The sequence below is a fragment of the Poromitra crassiceps genome, assembly GCF_964638095.1.
Source record: "Poromitra crassiceps genome assembly, chromosome: 10".
Lineage (NCBI taxonomy): Eukaryota > Metazoa > Chordata > Actinopteri > Beryciformes > Melamphaidae > Poromitra > Poromitra crassiceps.
This window is the reverse complement of record NC_139631.1, coordinates 15686958-15704457: the sequence shown is the minus strand read 5'-3', so window position 1 is coordinate 15704457 and position 17500 is coordinate 15686958. Positions and strand designations below refer to the sequence as shown.

Genomic DNA, 17500 nt, shown 5'->3' with positions numbered 1-17500 from the left:
CATAGACAGAGTGCTTCCACTGTGTGTGCTAAATTGAAGGCTTCCCCAGCGAGTATTTACAGGTGTTGAATGTTTGCTCTGTGAAGCACTCTGTGACCCCAAGGTTAGAGCCAACGGACCCCCGACCCACCCAGCCCCTCACCACACACACACACACACACACACACACACACACACACACACACACACACACACACACACACACACACACACACACACACACACACACACACACACACACCCACACACCCAGGACTGACTCTCTGTTTGTGGGATGCGAGCCTGTGACCGTGTGTGGCCTTTTGATGAGACTGTGGGTATGTATTGAAGCCCTCTGACCCTGTGTGGCCTGTTCTGGATCATTGCGGTTATAAAGATGCCTCTCCACCAAGACCTCAAAGACAGCCAGGCACTATATTTCTCTTATCATGACATTTACTGTCTGGACCCTCTGACATCCGCCCCCCATGATCACTTTTTCCATCTATGTTTTTTTGGGGGGAAATCTGAAGTAAATAGCTTTTCTGAGAACTGTAAAAGTGTTAAAAGTGTTTTCCCGGAAAGATATTTTCTCAGACTTGGATCGTTCAGTGTGCCTTCTGTCAGAGCGCAGAGTATGTGAGAGTAAATACGTGTTGCTATGATGGATTTAGAGACAAACCAATCCCCCACATTTATTGAAGCCAGAAGATGCGGAGCGCTTGTAAATTACACAACATTGGAGGAATGTTGAGAGATCAAACCTGCGCTCTCGGCTCGCATGCTACATCCAAACACATTTATGTCCATATCGATATGGTCTAATCTTCTCAAGTTGCACATTCACGATTTATATCTATGGCACAGATGTGTGTTTCTGTATTTGTGCTTTACGATGGGAGTTGTGTAAGTACCTTGGCTCTTGTTGATCTGAACTGTAGACAGAGTCTGAAGGTACGTTTTCACAGGGGCATCATTTCACGCGAGGGATCGCGCTGCTTCCCAGTAGTGATGCTTGATCGGCGGACTTCGATATTGGTTCCTTGCTGCACCTGATTGAACGAACGCTGTCAGCCGCTGAGCTGTCTGCCCCCACATTTAAAACATGGTGGCTCGTTCGCAAACTTTCTCTTATATTACGAAAATAGTCAAAGTCTCATGAAACGTACAAGGTTAGGGTTAGGTGTAGGATTAAGCGTTGATTTCAGACGTTGAGATCAGGTTGACATTACGTGGGTTAGAATGATAGTGCATTTCGTTTTGTAGGTTTTATTACAAACGTTTCATGAGAACAGCCTGAAATAGTTCACTGAAATGTGTTTCTGAAAAGAGTTGAGGTGAGAATTAAGATTAATTTTAGATTGACAATGGTCAGTTTACAAATTTGTACACAAGTTTTGCGAGTTTCCAGAGGGGGTGTGACATGCTGATTTGCATAAAATACCCTAGACCTGAACTTTATGCAAATGTGGCGCACTGTGGCGCTACCAGAATGCACTGCAGGCCTGCTTCCATAGAAAATGAATTGGGAAGCATGGAAATGATGGATGCTGTGGGAACGTACTGTACCATGAGGCACGGGGCTCATGAAGTCAACCTGACTCTGATGATGAATACACTGTGTGCTGTCACATTCAGCTGAGAGTAATGGCCACTTTGCTGCTTTTGAAGTGTCGCTGCAAATAATTGTGTTACGTCTTAGTGTAGTTTATTTAGGCTTTAGTCAACTATAAGTGATGAAAAACAACTCTGATTCTACAAATGCTACTTATTCCTATTAAAAAGGCTTAGCTGATGAAGATTGTGATGGTTTGACTACCGTTGACAAAATACACTTCTAATAAGTCCCTTGGGACAAACGCATCTTCTAAGTGACATAATGTAATGTAATGACAATCTTTTACACTCTATTTGTAGTAGAGGCCGAAACTTTCTTTAATCGACCAACTGTACACTTCATATGAATATCAAAACGTGTATCTGTCCTTTTTGCTTACAATTGTTGCCTGTAAAGCACTTTGAACTACCCGATCATGACTTCTGCTATATGAATAAAATGTGACTTGACTTTGACGTTCTCCCTTCTCTTCTCTTCTCCTCTCCACCCAGGTTCCACCGTGGGGACTACCACATCGACGTGTGCATAAACGACTACCTTGACGTGTACTGTCCCCACTATGAAGACACGGTGCCGGAGGAGCGCACGGAGCGCTACGTCCTCTACATGGTCAACTACGATGGCTACAGCTCGTGCGACCACACCGCCAAGGGCTTCAAGCGCTGGGAGTGCAACCGGCCGCACTCCCCCAACGGACCGCTCAAGTTCTCCGAGAAGTTCCAGCTCTTCACCCCCTTCTCCCTGGGCTTTGAGTTCAGACCGGGCAGAGAGTACTACTACATATGTGAGTCACCATCACTGTTGCATTGCTCTTAGATTAAGGGTCCAGCAGTCTCTATTATTATGTCGTCTCATATTTAGCCTTCAAACCGTATTCTTCGTAAAACAAGACAAGATTTATATATATATTTTTAATTGTGTTGAAACAAGTCGGAATACTGTAAGGCAGATCATTACTATTAAATGACTGCTTCACATTTGTTTTTAATCTAAAACGATTTGCATTGGAAACGCCTTTGGCAGATTTGATCTAAGGACTCAATAATAGACTAAATGGCTTGTTAAGATGGAGCCTTTTTTTTTTTTTGCAGTGAGCTGCCCATTATGATTTAATCTGCATAGTACAAGTAGTGTGATGTGTAAGATGTATCCAGGAGACGCACAAAAACACACACAGGCACACCAGCAATAATCCATCCTACGATGGGATTACACCAGCCGCGACGCCCGCGACACGAATGTGGGCCAGGGGTGTAAAGTGTTGGGAGGGGGTGGGGTCTTGCTTGGATCACGCCCATTTTCAAACTTGGCCTTCAAGTGTATGTCAACTACACACCTGTAAAGCTTCGTGACTGCATCCTGCACGGTTTTGACACTATTGCGTTCGCAAAATCTGTGCACATTTTAACACCTGGCAAAGTACTCAAAACGGCTTCTGCGGTCGTTCCTGCTGCAATAGGTATCTCACACACGCACACGCATGCACGCACACCCCCCCCACACACACACACACAGAGAAGGTGAAAACAATACCAGCCCCGCTGTGGTGGCTGGTAACCATATATTAGCTGTTTTCTTAAGGATTTACAAACCCGTATGGCCCCGTGCTGACCTGATGTTTTTTCAGGTCAGGAGAGAGACAGACTCAAACCTGAGCCCGTGTTTTCACAACTTTAACTGCGGAGCTTTGTGAGCGGCAGCACAGTGATTAGAGTCGACACTTTCATACTCTGCGTCCAGAGCTCTTCATACGGCTCTCATCACTTCCTGGAAAACTCTTCCCTAAAATGGCGATGGAATCCGCGGCGGGGGAGTTTGGAATGAGACATTTTGAAAGTTATATCTCACTTCCCCTGCCGAACAATATCGTCCATAAAGAGCGCACCCCTCCTCCTCCTCCTCCCCGCACGATGATGTGCTCCTATTCAGGCCGCGTTAGGCGCTAACTTCTCTGCTTCTTGGCTCAGGAAGCCCCGATAGGGTTCGTCTGAAGCTGTGGCCCGTGGGAAATTAGCTTTTATCAAAGCAAGGTGATAGAGTGGAATTGAGCCGAGTTTGTCCTCCCACCACAGACTATATGCACATGGGGAAACGTGGGAGTCAACCACCGTCACTAAACGCAGTCACCGCCGCTCTCTCAAAACACATTTGTCACATTGATACACTGTTGCTATCAGCGAATAGGAAATTCACTGTTAGTGCACTGCTGTCGCTCTCATAGGGGTTCGTATCATGCAGCATAACGCAGTATTGCTCCACCGTATATCATCTGCTGAAGTAAGGATTTAATGGTGTGTGTGTGTGTGTGTGTGTGTGTGTGTGTGTGTGTGTGTGTAGGTGTGTGTGTGTGTGTGTGTGTGTGTGAGTGTGTGTGTGTGTGTGTGTGTGTGTGTGTGTGTGTGTGTGTGTGTGTGTGCGTGTGCGTGTGCGCGCACACTGTACAGTGTACGGGCTACAGTACGACAAAAACTCATTGTGAATTCATTCTCAGCGAGAGGGGGGCATCAGATTTGACAGTTAACACTCGCCTGCCAAACACCGCTGGCTATGCTATACCTCTATCTGTATCTGTTTATCTGGGGAATGTGGCGTGCGGTGTTAATGCAACCGTAGGTGGCTGTCGAACCCCCGCGTCTCTCGTTTTGTCTGTCTCTCCGTCTCTGCGAGACAGTGTTGAAAGAGAGTAGCTGCGCCGTGTGTTGCTGCTCTGAGCGCGCTACACACGGAGACAGTGTTGAAAGAGAGTAGCTGCACCGTGTGTGCTCTGAGCGCTACACACGGAGATCTGTTTTCTGAATTGGCACCTTTTATGAAGCAGTTAACCTGACAGGCAGCCAGGGACTCGCAGGCCTTTATTCATTTCACGTGTTTCTTTCTCTCGCCATCTTCCCTTACACTACACCGAGGGAGAGTGCCTCTCTAATGTTAGCCATTGTTTCTGTGGTGAATGAATAGGTGTTTTCTCTCTCAAGCTTGTCAATGAAATAAATAGCCTGAAACCCTTTCCAAAAGCTTTTCAACAACCATGGTCATTTGTCCGTTAGAAAGTAACCAGATTTTTTCGTTGCCTTGATAGCCAATTTGCATTGACAGTCATGGTAAATGAGAGGAGGGAAAGATGGACGTCTCTGAAGTTGAAGGCTAGATGGGGGTTAGCGAAGGGTTATACAATTCATCCACTCCCCCCAGTCTCCATTTCCAACATATTTTCTGCGTTTCTGTTGAGAGATGCCTGTCCTAGGGGCTGGATTAAATTACAGCGGGACCGACAGGGCTGCCGTGGAACACATCCATTCTGCTGTAGCACGCCATATTGGTTTAGTGGCCCGCGGCTTCATTGGCTATTGAGTGATTCTAGAGTGTAGCCTCTCTGGCTACTGTGGCGGATATTAAAGTCATCTACCATGAAGTCATCTGACATGTGATTTCCCATTGCCATTGTGTCCGGTCTGAAACGGCCATAAGATGCAAGGGAGATGGCCGTTGATGGATTGGTCAGTTTCCTCAGTGGACAGAAAGTAGAGCTGAAGGAGGAGAAGAAGAAGAAGAAGAAGAAGAAGAAGAAGAAGAAGAAGAGAGAGAGAGAGAGAGAGAGAGAGAGAGAGAGAGAGAGAGAGAGAGAGAGAGAGAGAGAGAGAGATTACACCTGCCAGTTCATCAACAGCATCTGTTGTTGTATCATCATCATCATCATAACCATCATTAATGCATCTTCCTCACATTGCATCGGCTTACATCATTTTTTACTCTCATTTTATTACAGTCAGGCAGTAAGAAATGCAACTGTAAGCCTTAGGATAAGCAAACAGACTGCAAAATTAAATCACAGCAGGGCATTTTTCAAAATAGTATAACTTAATTACTGTAGTTTTCGCACGGATTACATTTTGGTTTAGAAAAATATTCAGAAGTTAAGATGGCGGGGGGAAATATCAAAACATTGGCTCAGACTTGATTATCTCTTAATCTTTTTAAATGAGCAAAGCTGAATGTCACAACAGCTGAAAAGCGTCCCTAATTGTGTTTCTACAGGACAAACAGGTCTATTTGGCATCAACTGAAAAACAACTTTTGGTCATTTGAGCTGGAGTGAAAATTGTTGCAACAAATCTTCCGATTTCTATTTCCCTTGTGCACATACTGTGGGATTCCACTTGGTACGGATGCGTGCGTACACAGTTCAGTCACTTCAAAAGAGAAAGCACACCACCGGGCTGTACAGTGGCCATAACAGTATCAAAAAGCAAGATAGTGGAATGTCTATTACCCAAGAAACCAAGGGCACAATACAATGTGTGTGCGTCATACACATCATCCAGTGAGCACACGCCAATAAAAATAGAAAATATAAAGAATATGATATTTGCAGCGCTCCAGTGTGATAGCCGGAGGCAGCAGGGTGGTGTAGTGAGTGAGACCGCCCGTTAATGAAAGCCCCATGTCAAGCAACCGTCCTGCTGAAGTGTCCTTGAGCAACACACTGAATCTGTGAGGAGTGTAAACATGTTTGTGGTTTGAGTTTACCAATGCCCAGACAGCACAGTGTGCAGGGAGTCGGATCATCCGGCTTTATTGATCAGGGGATCAGCCTGAGGGCAGAAGCTATTGGTTAACTTACAGCCAGACACCAGACAGGAAAACTGTCTTTGGGCAGGGTAAATTGGCCTCACCGGATTGCACAAGCATTATTTCTGCTGGGCCAGTGAATTGTTGTGTAGTTTCAACAACCGTTTGCATGGTCCCTCCGGCCCTCTGCCTCGTTGCTGTACAAGACAGCAGTGCCACACGTTGGAGCGTTTTCAGTGCACTAGTATTTCACCAGTATCTGTTTGCACATGCCACACTTACCTAATGAAGTGAGGGGATTGCTTAGCACTCATCTTTAATGATACTCTTAATATTATGGGACCGGGTCTGTTCTAGTGCCAATGACTTGTGGTCAATTTAAACCAGTTGAATTTGTCCAATGTTCCCCCAGGGGTCATACAATTTTCATCTGATCTGATCTGATGTGATCTTATCTTATCTTATCTGATCTGATCTCTGATCTTATCTGATCTTATCTTATCTGATTGAGCATAGATAGGAAAAAAACACATGCAATTAGTACCTAATTACCTAAGTACCCAATTGGTTCTTGAGTATTTAGTGACTAACTAATTCATTGTGATTCACATGAAATCAGTAAGCACATATTTTGAAATGTTGTCATCTGCCCAATGGTGTGGATATTGCATTACACAACAGACACAACATAGCGTGCATACATACATGATATCTGCAGGTCAGCACAAAGTCAGTGGTCAGACTTCGCCCTTGTTGTAGCCTATTTGCCTACATTGTCTGGTGCTGCTGGAGCGTAACTAACAGAGTGAATCGTATGCATCATTTCCCTCAGTAGCAGCTATACCACACACCTGCACCTGACAGAGATATCAATGTGTCTGGAGCCAGATGTCACTACCCATGAGCTCATGGGGCAAAGGGTCAGCATCACTACTGTAAACAAGCTAATGTACTGACAAAATCTATAGTCCAGGGAAATTCATGAAATAAATTCTGTTAATTCTCTCTTTTATCTAGCAATGACATAGACATATACAGCACTCCACATAATGTAATATTTATTGAGAATTAATATAGTCACTGATTTTGTTTTAGCATTCATTTTTTAAAGAGAATCCAAAGTTTGAGTCGATACAGAACAGCCGCACGCTCATATACAGAGTATCAGAATATGAATCATCTCCTCATCTCCTAATGTTCTGTAACCGAATGACCTGAGGGAGAAGGCGGATGAAAGATCTGCCCGAGCTGACGTGACGGATCTGATATCTGCTTTGTAGATGAGAATTAAGATCTCATTAACTTCCAGAGGAGAAAATGCCCGATAATGGTGTTTTCACCCTCCGAGTTCGATGTGGGTCGAGGGCTGATTTGTTGCATCTCTGATCAAATTAGAGAGAGAGGAGACAGCGTTCTGCTGTCATCTGCTTAGAGAGAGGAGACAGCGTTCTGCTGTCATCTGCTCCAGCAACAGAAACAGCTTAATCAACGCTAGCAGGACGGAGGGAATTCACCCAAATGGAGGTCATAATTCTTCATTTTGTAGGCGTCTGCCGCTTCTCTCTGTCTGAGGCAGGTGAATCATACCAAAGACAAGAAGAACGCTGGAGTCAGACCTTCTCTCTGTCTGAGGCAGGTGAATCATATCCAAAGACAAGAAGAATGCTGGAGTCAGACCTTCTCTCTGTCTGAGGCAGGTGAATCATATCCAAAGACAAGAAGAACGCTGGAGTCAGACCTTCTCTCTGTCTGAGGCAGGTGAATCATACCCAAAGACAAGATGAACGTTGGAGTCAGACAGGAGCGTGATCCCTTTCTGGACAACATCCGGCTGCATTTTCCTCTACAGGTCAGCTTTGTATATATACATGGGGCAGGTAGGCAGGCAGACAGACAGACAGACAGACAGACAGACAGGCACGCAGGCAGGCAGACAGACAGGCAGGCAGGCAGGCAGACAGACAGACAGGCAGACAGACAGACAGACAGGCAGACAGACAGGCAGGCAGGCAGACAGACAGACAGACAGACAGGCAGGCAGGCAGGCAGGCAGGCAGACAGGCAAACAGACAGACAGGCAGGCAGGCAGGCAGACAGACAGACAGACACAGGCAGACAGACAGACAGGCAGACAGACAGACAGACAGACAGACAGACAGACAGACAGACAGACAGAGAGAGAGAGAAAGCAAGTGATACAGTAAAGATGTGAAATGTACCGCCTCCAGGAAGATGCAGGAAGCAATCTAATGCTGACCACATATGCAAGCAATTCTGAAGAAAAAAAATTCAGTTATTAAAAGTGAGTGAGTTACAGTACGGCTGCAAAGTGTCCACCTCTCTGACATACACTGCTAAATAAGGGATACGAAGGACAGGGGGAGGGCCTCCCTGGGTCAGAGTTCACAGTACATTCTTCAGCCTTAAGTGAAACCCAGCTCACAGAATGCTGACACCAGCATCTTTTTCTAATATGGAAAGAATCTGTATTGGGGTGATTTTAATCTGAAAAGGGCAGAAATCCAATATCAGTCGCAGCTCCCTGCAAGAGATGAGTGCGGAGAGTAAAGGTGTTTCTAAGTGTGTAAGATGTGTGGCAAATAGGAAACCACTTGATGTCATCACAGCGCCAAAGATTGGCAGCAGGGAAGATGTTGCTCTCCTGTCGTCTGACTTGTTAACCTGTGTGGCCTGGTATTACCACTCACACAAAGCACAATCAATCACCACTCTGCCACTCACTTGGAGATGGAATTATTCCGTTGGTGCTTCTGGGCTTTGACGCTGTAAGAGAGAAGGAAGGTACAGTAGCACATACTGTAGGGCTGGGCGATGTGAAGAAAATCAAATATCAAATATCTATATATCTATATATAGATATATCTATATATATTTATATCTATATCTATATAATAACACACACACACACACACACACACACACACACACACACATACACATATATATGTGTGTATATATATAACCAAATGCCTCAATATTGATATTGTGACAATATTGTAAGGCTGACTATTGGTGCTTTCACAAAACATTTGCACATTGAGATTTTTGATAAATAACCATCAGTAATGTGGATAATGTAATGATGACTAAGTGGATAAAGGCAAATAATAGAACAGCTAGAACAGTCTGGTATGTTCAGAAAGATACATCACTTTACTGTAATACAGCCTTTAAAACCAGGAAACCAGGAAAAGAAAACACTTATGCCCTCTGACAATATTACAATATCCCAAATTGATGATGAAGATGATCTAGTCTATTTTGCTATAATATCCATATATTGGCCAGCCCTAGTAGCACTGAGTCTGTAGCTAATAGATAGAATGGACACTAATGGGGTTTCCATCCAAATGTATCGCATAATTCAAGCGAATTTTGTGAAAATCCGCAAAATAAAATGCGAATTTATGCATGTTTCCATTCAGTTTTGTTTAGCGAGTTTTGGGAGTCGGCAGGTTGAGCAGTAGGTGGCGCTTCTCGTCAGGAGGAGGCGTAACGTGCCTGTGCCTGTAAGAGATCTCCATGGTAGTCAGCGGAGACCTGCTTTGATTGAGTCCTCACCGTCCTCATCGTCATAAAGTCGCCTTCAAAGCATGACGTTCGATTATAACGAACTAGTTGTGTGGCTTAGCCTTCCCAAATGTTGAGGGTCGTTTTTTAGAATTTAATACATAGAATTGGGAACGTTACATTCAATTTCATTCAGACTGCCTGGCACTAATCGCCGCCATTTCCCCCCGGAGTAGCATAAAGCGGAAGTGAAGTCACATCCGGTACGTCATCGTTAAATCGCAAAATCTGTTTCCATTGCAGAAGTTCACATCTTCCTACTGTCGATACGCTGATAAATCCACCCCCTCCAATCGAATTTCTGGTGTTTCCATTCAAGTTTATATTCGCATTTTGGGTAAATGTGAATATCCAGAGGTGGATGGAAACCCCATTACTTAGTCTTCCTGAATGACCAACATAATGTTCACATGAGCAAAGTGAAATACCTTTGATGGGGTTGGAGTCACACTGCAGAATGCCCGTAGGCCAAAGTGTCAAATGCAACGCCGGACGTACATAGATTAATCAGAATGAATATACCAACAACACCCAAGGAAATCTGTTGCTATTCATAAGGCCTTTTCACAAGGTCTTACGAGACTCTTCCCTACCCGCTTGCTTATTGGACATGCACATAAAGCTCCAGCAGATTCCACCTCCAAGCCATGGATATGCTGTCTTTTGATTGATCATAAATCCTGCGATGCACCGTGCGCCTCCGAGCAGCTGTTAAAGGCAGAAGGGGGACGAGATAGGAGGAGAGGCGGCGGCAGCAGGTGAAATAGCATTAAGCAACAAATGAAATAGAGGCAGGGGGATGGTGTGTGTGTGTGTGTATGTACTGTACAGTGTGTATTTTGAAATAGTGGCAGGGGGATGGTGTGTGTGTGTGTGTGTGTGTGTGTGTGTGTGTGTGTACAGTGTGTATTTTGCTGGAGCTCTAATAATGATAGAGAACCACTGCCGTTCCATTCGTGGTGCAAGGAGGGAACCTGCACAGCGTCATAACTCAGCCCTTCCATCCATTCACATGAAAAATCAAGCCTGTCGTCAGCGTTCAGAAATGATCCCACAGCATAGAGTAATGTGACAGAAAGCTATACTCAACACACACACACACACACACACACACACACACACACACACACACACACACACACGTATGCATGCATGGATACACACTCATGTATACACATGTAGGCGTACATGCACAGACACACAGCCCAGTGTCGCACACAGACACACACACGGTCTGGAATTCATTATGATAATCCTGATAGATGGATAGATATTTCAGCACCTCCCTGGCTCTCCCTCAGCTTTTCCATCGTTCCTTATTTCCCCTTTCATCTCCTCTCTTTCCTTGGTTTCTAGGTCAGCGCTCAAACTCTCCCTGTCTCTGCCTTCCACTAGATACCTGTCTCTACCTTCCACTAGATACCTGTCTCTGCCTTCCACTAGATACCTGTCTCTACCTTCCACTAGATACCTGTCTCTGCCTTCCACTAGATACCTGTCTCTACCTTCCACTAGATACCTGTCTCTGCCTTCCACTAGATACCTGTCTCTGCCTTCCACTAGATACCTGTCTCTACCTTCCACTAGATACCTGTCTCTGCCTTCCACTAGATACCTGTCTCTGCCTTCCACTAGATACCTGTCTCTACCTTCCACTAGATACCTGTCTCTGCCTTCCACTAGATACCTGTCTCTGCCTTCCACTAGATACCTGTCTCTGCCTTCCACTAGATACCTGTCTCTACCTTCCACTAGATACCTGTCTCTACCTTCCACTAGATACCTGTCTCTGCCTTCCACTAGATACCTGTCTCTGCCTTCCACTAGATACCTGTCTCTGCCTTCCACTACTGTCTCTGCCTTCCACTAGATACCTGTCTCTGCCTTCAACTAGATACCTGTCTCTGCCTTCCACTAGATACCTGTCTCTGCCTTCCACTAGATACCTGTCTCTGCCTTCCACTACTGTCTCTGCCTTCCACTAGATACCTGTCTCTGCCTTCAACTAGATACCTGTCTCTGCCTTCCACTAGATACCTGTCTCTGCCTTCCACTAGATACCTGTCTCTGCCTTCCACTAGATATCTGTCTCTGCCTTCCACTAGATACCTGTCTCTGCCTTCCACTAGATACCTGTCTCTGCCTTCCACTACATACCGGTCTCTACCTTCCACTAGATACCTGTCTCTGCCTTCCACTAGATACCTGTCTCTGCCTTCCACTAGATACCTGTCTCTGCCTTCCACTAGATACCTGTCTCTGCCTTCCACTACATACCGGTCTCTGCCTTCCACTAGATACCTGTCTCTGCCTTCCACTAGATACCTGTCTCTGCCTTCCACTAGATACCTGTCTCTGCCTTCCACTAGATACCTGTCTCTGCCTTCCACTAGATACCTGTCTCTGCCTTCCACTAGATACCTGTCTCTACCTTCCACTAGATACATGTCTCTGCCTTCCACTAGATACCTGTCTCTACCTTCCACTAGATACCTGTCTCTGCCTTCCACTAGATACCTGTCTCTGCCTTCCACTAGATACCTGTCTCTGCCTTCCACTAGATACATGTCTCTGCCTTCCACTAGATACCTGTCTCTGCCTTCCACTACAGTAGATACCTGTCTCTGCCTTCCACTAGATACATGTCTCTGCCTTCCACTAGATACCTGTCTCTGCCTTCCACTAGATACCTGTCTCTGCCTTCCACTAGATACCTGTCTCTGCCTTCCACTAGATACCTGTCTCTGCCTTCCACTAGATACCTGTCTCTACCTTCTACTAGATACCTGTCTCTGCCTTCCACTAGATACCTGTCTCTGCCTTCCACTAGATACCGGTCTCTGCCTTCCACTAGATACCTGTCTCTGCCTTCCACTAGATACCTGTCTCTACCTTCCACTAGATACCTGTCTCTACCTTCCACTAGATACCTGTCTCTACCTTCCACTAGATACCTGTCTCTACCTTCCACTAGATACCTGTCTCTACCTTCCACTAGATACCTGTCTCTACCTTCCACTAGATACCTGTCTCTGCCTGCCACTAGATACCTGTCTCTGCCTTCCACTAGATACCTGTCTCTACCTTCCACTAGATACCTGTCTCTGCCTTCCACTAGATACCTGTCTCTACCTTCCACTAGATACCTGTCTCTGCCTTCCACTAGATACCGGTCTCTGCCTTCCACTAGATACCTGTCTCTACCTTCCACTAGATACCTGTCTCTGCCTTCCACTAGATACCTGTCTCTACCTTCCACTAGATACCTGTCTCTACCTTCCACTAGATACCTGTCTCTGCCTTCCACTAGATACCTGTCTCTGCCTTCCACTAGATACCTGTCTCTGCCTTCCACTAGATACCTGTCTCTACCTTCCACTAGATACCTGTCTCTGCCTTCCACTAGATACCGGTCTCTGCCTTCCACTAGATACCTGTCTCTGCCTTCCACTAGATACCTGTCTCTACCTTCCACTAGATACCTGTCTCTGCCTTCCACTAGATACCTGTCAGCCAGGTGCTGCTGCCCTCCAGACTCTATGTCACGCATATACACACACAGAAAGACACACTCATATGCAATGCACACATGTATGCATGTTCTAGGGCTGGGCGATATGGTTGAAATCAATACCAGGATCATTATAAGGATTTTTTATATTGATATATATGCCGATATGGCTCACATAATATAAGCAAATTCACATTAACTAATCAAATGAATGTTCATCATATTGAACCGAGTGGTAATGTTTGGTGTGATGTCAATCTAAACTGAAATGTTCACATAATATTCATACAGTCATTTTGTCTGCGTTTCTAAATACAATGTGTTTGTTCTCATCAGTTCAGAGAGCAGAAGTGTGTGTCTGAATATCCCCAAATCACCATATGATCGTAATATAATCTCACTGAAAGACGATAAACGATCATGTTGAATCATCATCCAGCGCCACGGACATTATGAATGCACACATGCTGGGACACAATTTGAACATGGCAACCAACCAATTGCTCTCAACAGCTCTGGCTATCGGCTGCTGGGACCATCCCAGACGGCAGAGAACAAAAAGCTGTTAATGGCCCCGGCCATGACAAGCTCACGGGGTTCCCCCGTTAAAGAAATAAACCCCCAAACAGCCAACCAGCGTGCTCACCCGTCAGGCCAGAGCCGGCCAATAAAAGCGCACGAGTTAAGTCACGGGACACTTGTTGACAGCTCAAAGAACGCAAGGCGAGGCGGAAAAAGTCTCTAATCAACTTATTTGACTTTGGCCACCAATAAAGTAGTCATCACTTTGCCTGCAGAAGAACAGAAGGGCTGTGGAGAGCCAAGAGATCAGAGGGAAGTAGAGCGGGCAGGGCCTGTGAGTCCAACAGAAGAAAGGGCCTGCAGGCTCTCCTCTCGCCTCTCGGCCTGGTATGATTCATGCGTGACACGGCCATCTTCAGCGGCTGATTCTGATTCGGTATCACAAAGACAAAGACAACGTTATCCTTTGTAAAAGACTTGGCCGCGTTAAACCATTAACATTCGTATTATTAACCCAGTGCCTCAGGCATTCTCTTTAATTGGTCGTTGTTCATGCATTTATTCTTTTTCATTCTCCCAATATTGTTGTATAATTATCACTTCCCTTCTGCCTGGATGCTTGGGCCATAACTATCGTATTGTAATTCTTCGTGATAGCTACGCTGAGTGCCGTAATTAAATATTATGACATATTGGGATTTGTTATTTTGTGGCTGCTTTTAAAAGCTGAAATACCCCATAAATTAAAGAAATCTATTTTGTAATTTGAGTGTGAAGATATGAATCAGTTGCTCAAGGAAATTCAAGGGTTTTTCAGACTTTCAACCACGCTCTCTTCATTTTCAAGAAGATAATTTGTTAGCGCCTGATTATGTGGTCTTTCATTATGTAAACAGAAACGATGATGCCAGCTTGATCTATATTGATATGATAGTGTGGGGAAATAATTGTATCTGCACTCTATCGCATTGATATACAATAGTGTGGGGGAAACCAGTGCACTATATAATTATGCATTATTGATTTCCCCTCACTCCGTCTCAACTTTCCGCTCTCCTGCTCTCTGTTCCCCTCTCCTCTCTCTCTCTCTCTCCCTCTCTCTCTCTCACTCTGTCACACACTGTCTCTCTCTCTCTGTCTCTCTCTCACACTCTGTCTGTCTCTCTCTCCCCCCTCTCTCTCTCTCTCTCTCTCTCTGTCTCTCGTTGCGCGTGACCTCATCACCTCGGAGCAAGTGGCATGAGGGATGAATTTGGTTCACTTTTGGCAGCGGTTGAAAGATGCGAGGAAGGAGCAAAAGGCCAGCTATCACCAGGGGGGAGAGTTTATATACCCTCCCCTGCCAGGATCTATGTCCTCCCTCACTCCCTCACTCCCTCCTCCATACTCCCTCACTCCCTCACCCCCTCCTCCCTCACTCCCTCACTCCCTCCTCCATACTCCCTACTCCCACACTCCCTACTCCCTATTGTGTGTTCGCTGTAGCAGCATCTGGCTAATGGTCCTCTTCCCAGGATCGCCTCTTCCGTCTCGTACACGCACGCACACGCATGGTTGTGCACGCAGGCACACACACACACACACACACACACACACACACACACACACACACACACACACACACACACACACACACACACCACACACACACACACACACACACACACACACACACACACACACACACGTGTACACGCTGCAATTTTAAGCTATTTCTATTTCGTATTTTCTTGTTGTTGTTTTGATGGAAAAGCATGCCGCTGTGTAATTCGTCGACATGGTAGAAGGAGGACTATTTTATTGCATATGTATTTGTGTTTGTTATCTCGGACAGTGGAACATTTGATATTACCCAGCGGAGGGATCATGTAAATATGTAAAAGTGTATCTTGCTTCCAAACTCATTTGAGTTTGTTGAATTCTGTGTTTTTCTTCCTTGTGTATAGTGTGCACTAACAAGCTCTCCTTTTGACTGCTTCCCCCAAACCAAACCAAAGGACAAACCATAATGAATCCCAGAAGTAATTTCTGAACATGGGCAGAATACAGTAAATGTCTCCTGGCTGCTAACTATCCAATTAGGTAGATGGAAACAAGGGTAGAAGATGGCATCAAATTTTTACGAAAAAACATTGTTTGTTTGTGTGTGTGCGTGTGTGCGCACTGCTCTGTGTAAACTCAGACTCCTGCACAGGGCTCTGTGTAAACTCAGACTCCTGCACAGGGCTCTGTGTAAACTCAGACTGGGTTTGTACAGTGCAGGCCACAGGAGGGATCCCATGCAGTGAGTGAAAGCTGAGGCCAGCGGGCTGATTTCAGCGGGACAGAGACAGCTATGTTCTGATTTCAGCGGGCAGGCAGAGACGGCTATGTTGAGCGCTGGACACAACATCGCAGGGCCTTTTGATTTAACCCGTCCCATCCGAACAAATGAGCAGGGATCAAAGGCTTAGAGCAGCATTATTAGAGCCAGCTGGAGACCCGACGCAGCTCGAGGCATGCTAACATGATGCTGTTAATGCTACATGTCACATGATAGCATACATACTACACGCGGCTAGGCTTTTGAAAACTGAAGGAACACTTTGTAGGAAAAGGTTATTTCATACGAAATATTTGTCATTTTGTTGCCAATATTAAATCGGTTTTATAATTGAGTGAGATTGTAGTGGACATTTTGAACACGCAGTCTCGATGTACATTGATATTGTAGTGGGAATCTCAAATAAAGTTGTCAAAATAGGGAAGTGGAATTGCAAATATACCGCAGGCTGAATGGCGCACAACGTACTGTATGTAGCATGCCAAGGTACGCCGGTAGTTAGCAACAAGCCATTTTGGCTCATGGCTTCTCTCTCCTATGAAGACATCCAGATGATATTATGGCAGAATCTTATCTGTATCACTTTCATTCTAAAATGATTTTAAGCCAATTGTGTCATTTTGCTTGCTAATCTGCAATATTGCATTAAGCCTTGAGGTCGTGTTGAACGTGCCAAAGCTTGGCTACGGTTCATTGACCATGGAAAGCCCCCAGATGACTCTGGATTCCATCTAAACATTATGGAAAATAACAGGCAAGCCCTCGTCTTACCCCAGTTTGATTGACTCACCCAGCAGTCGTTTTTCCCCTCTCTTTTTTTTTTTCTTTTATAGCTATGCCATTATGCCTCCTAAAATGACAAATAAGTCAATATCCTACCATAACGTTATCTACTGTATTTAGTGCTCTTAGCTTCCGCTGGCTCTAAACACATGGTTTCATGTCCTGATGCCTGTTGGATCTTCCGTTTGAAAGCTAAAGGAAATGTGTTTTCCAGATAATATTACAGATGCAATATGGCTTGGCTCGGGCTGTGATTGAAACAATAGCGCTCTTAAGCCGCGCTGAGCCCACCTGTTTGTCCTTCCGTAATTGGATTCTGCTTCATTCCCCTTTGCCTTAATGCGGATGCATAATGCAGTGTAGTGAGGGGACCAGCCATTACCAGCCAGGGGACACGCGGCTTGGAGGAGAAACCTGACCTCTGCCTCGGCCTCTGGCCATCCTTTTGGGGGGCCTCTGTCCTTCAAAGCGGGCTGGATGGATTGATGGCTGAGGCCGCGGGCCTGATGGGAACCAGAATAGCAGGTGTTGATGTTACAGCCTTACAAGAACAATAAGCGGGCCCTCTGCAGCATTTTAATCCAAAATAAACAGGCGCTGGCGCGGA

At 45.4% G+C, this 17500-nt stretch overlaps 1 protein-coding gene across 2 annotated transcripts in view; it reads left to right on the top strand.

Annotated features, from left to right (window-relative positions):
- Positions 1–17500, top strand: part of efna5b (ephrin-A5b) — a gene marked incomplete at its 3' end in the record, with an annotated part of 125138 nt that overhangs the window by 98978 nt on the left and 8660 nt on the right. For both annotated transcript variants that reach the window (XM_083643977.1, XM_083643976.1), the window contains exon 2: positions 2089–2381. In XM_083643977.1, the coding sequence (XP_083500103.1) occupies positions 2089–2381 (293 nt within the window). The remainder of the gene's footprint in view (positions 1–2088; positions 2382–17500) is intronic.